At 31.1% G+C, this 2,054-nt stretch overlaps 1 protein-coding gene across 1 annotated transcript in view; it reads right to left on the bottom strand.

Annotated features, from left to right (window-relative positions):
* LOC106476106 (centrosome and spindle pole associated protein 1-like) overlaps positions 1–1,206 on the bottom strand; it is a gene marked incomplete at its 3' end in the record, with an annotated part of 20,136 nt that extends 18,930 nt beyond the window's left edge. The window contains exons 1-2 of the mRNA XM_013936777.2: positions 1,112–1,206; positions 263–312 (exon numbers count right to left, since the gene is read on the bottom strand). Of these exons, the coding sequence (XP_013792231.2) occupies positions 263–312; positions 1,112–1,195 (134 nt within the window). The remainder of the gene's footprint in view (positions 1–262; positions 313–1,111) is intronic.
* Positions 1,207–2,054: the final 848 nt, after the last annotated feature.

The following is a 2,054-nucleotide window of genomic DNA, read 5'->3' as shown; positions in this document are numbered from 1 at the left end:
AACCAAAATAGGGTTTAACAATAACAGTTCAGTTATTGAAAATATATTAGTCCCTTACAATAACCAAAATAGGGTTTAACAATAACAGTTCAGTTATTGAAAATATATTAGTCCCTTACAATAACCTAAATAGGATTTGACAATAACAGTTCAGTTATTGAAAATATATTAGTCCCTTACAATAACCTAAATAGGGTTTAACAATAACAGTTCAGTTATTGAAAATATATTAGTCCCTTACAATAATCGAAATAGTACCTACTTTTCCTCCTCTTGTTTTTCTTTCAATTTTCTCAGTTCTCTTTGTTGGATCTGAAACAAGTATGTTGATTAGGCAGATGTATTTTGTAAAATTTACTTTGTTTAATTTCTAACTTATCAATGTGTTTTAATTTCACTCATATGTAAATGTCCAATATAGATTTTTATATATTAATTTCTAATATGAAGTTTCATTATCTTTATTATTACTTCACGTTTCTACTTCTGCTCCTAATTTATTCGTAATGTAAACAGATATTTTTTTAAGTTTCATACTAGTTGCATTTCCCTTTTTATTACTCTGATTTTCATAAATATCTAATTAAAAGCACTCTAAAGTATGGTTCAAAGACCATAGGTCAAAAGTATATTTTATTTCTTTCTGCAACAATGGCTAGCCCTACTTTTGTAAACAAATGATGATTGGGTTTCTGCTCACAGTTTATTTTGTTTTGTTTTTACGTATTCACCCTCTATTCTCTAATTATGTCTTCCTTACAACTTTGAAACAGTTACAGTTATTTTCTGGTAGTGATATTAGTCCTGTATCACATTACCAATAATTTCTGATCTACAGGGTGTCACAGAAGTCTGGATCCATATGGAAAAATACACAATGTATTCTTAATTTATTTATTATTCAAATTTCATGCCATTAACAGCTATACACGTATCAATTCTTGGTATACTGTGACATCATGGTATTTACTTTCCTGAAATAAGTACAACTGATATTAGAAATGTGCTTAATTTTATGAATATAATGTCTATTATTTCTGTGGGTCCAGACTTCTGGGACACCCTCTATTTCAATCCATGTAGCTAAAGATAAACAACTTGAACCATTTACTTGCTCTTCCAGCTCCATTCGGTAGGATAACTGTGAGATGTTTCCCTCTGTATGGGTATTCCGCCTATTAAGAAAAATGTTCATAACTATGGGCATATATCATGAGTTTTCACTGTGATATGTTAAAAACTGTGTCCTAAATGTAACAACTGTTTTGTACTTTAAATGATATAAACAGATTTCTTGTATGGTTTATCACCTAGTGCATAAACCAGAATAAAATTATTTAATGTGTTCCACTGTTATATAACAGAAAAAACTCAAGAACAAAAATTTTGAAAAATGGCAAAAAAATGTTACTTTGTTAAAACAAAAAATATTTATAGAGTCCCTGGTGGATACGACCCCCTCCCAATAACGAATTTCTTTTGGATACAACTTTTTTCTGTGCACGGAATGATTTTACATTGATCTGACCTCCCACGAATGACTTTCTGACAGATGCAACATACGACCAAGATTTTTGGGTGGAAGGTTGGACCTCTCTATAGCAACTTTTCTTCATTTCAATAAAAATATATAAACATATTGTATTTGTATGTGTTCATTTATTTGATTTTACATGTGCATGTAGGTAATATAATTTGAATCGGTGATGATTCAACTGTAGTTTGTTGATGTCCACAATAGGTGAGTGATTAGATGCCACACCACACAATGAAAATGAATATAAAGGCTGGGAAATTTGAATATCTCTACCTCAATTATTGAATTGATCAGAAAAAAATTATTTTAACAGCAATTAGTGCTTGATTACCACAGTTGACGAGTGAGTGTTTTGATGAGCAGTGCACAATTGGCTATAAAAATGAGACACAAGCTGGGAAAACCCTCACCAGCCAATCAGAAGTCTGAATGAGGAGTGTTTTCTCAAGAGGTCAGATGATGCATGACATAGGTAAGTAACTTTCCTGGTGAGTAGTTAATCTGCAGCTAGTGGTAT

The sequence above is a fragment of the Limulus polyphemus genome, unplaced genomic scaffold, assembly GCF_000517525.1.
Source record: "Limulus polyphemus unplaced genomic scaffold, Limulus_polyphemus-2.1.2 Scaffold9812, whole genome shotgun sequence".
Classification (NCBI taxonomy): Eukaryota; Metazoa; Arthropoda; class Merostomata; order Xiphosura; family Limulidae; genus Limulus; species Limulus polyphemus.
This window is presented reverse-complemented; position numbering and strand designations above follow the sequence as displayed.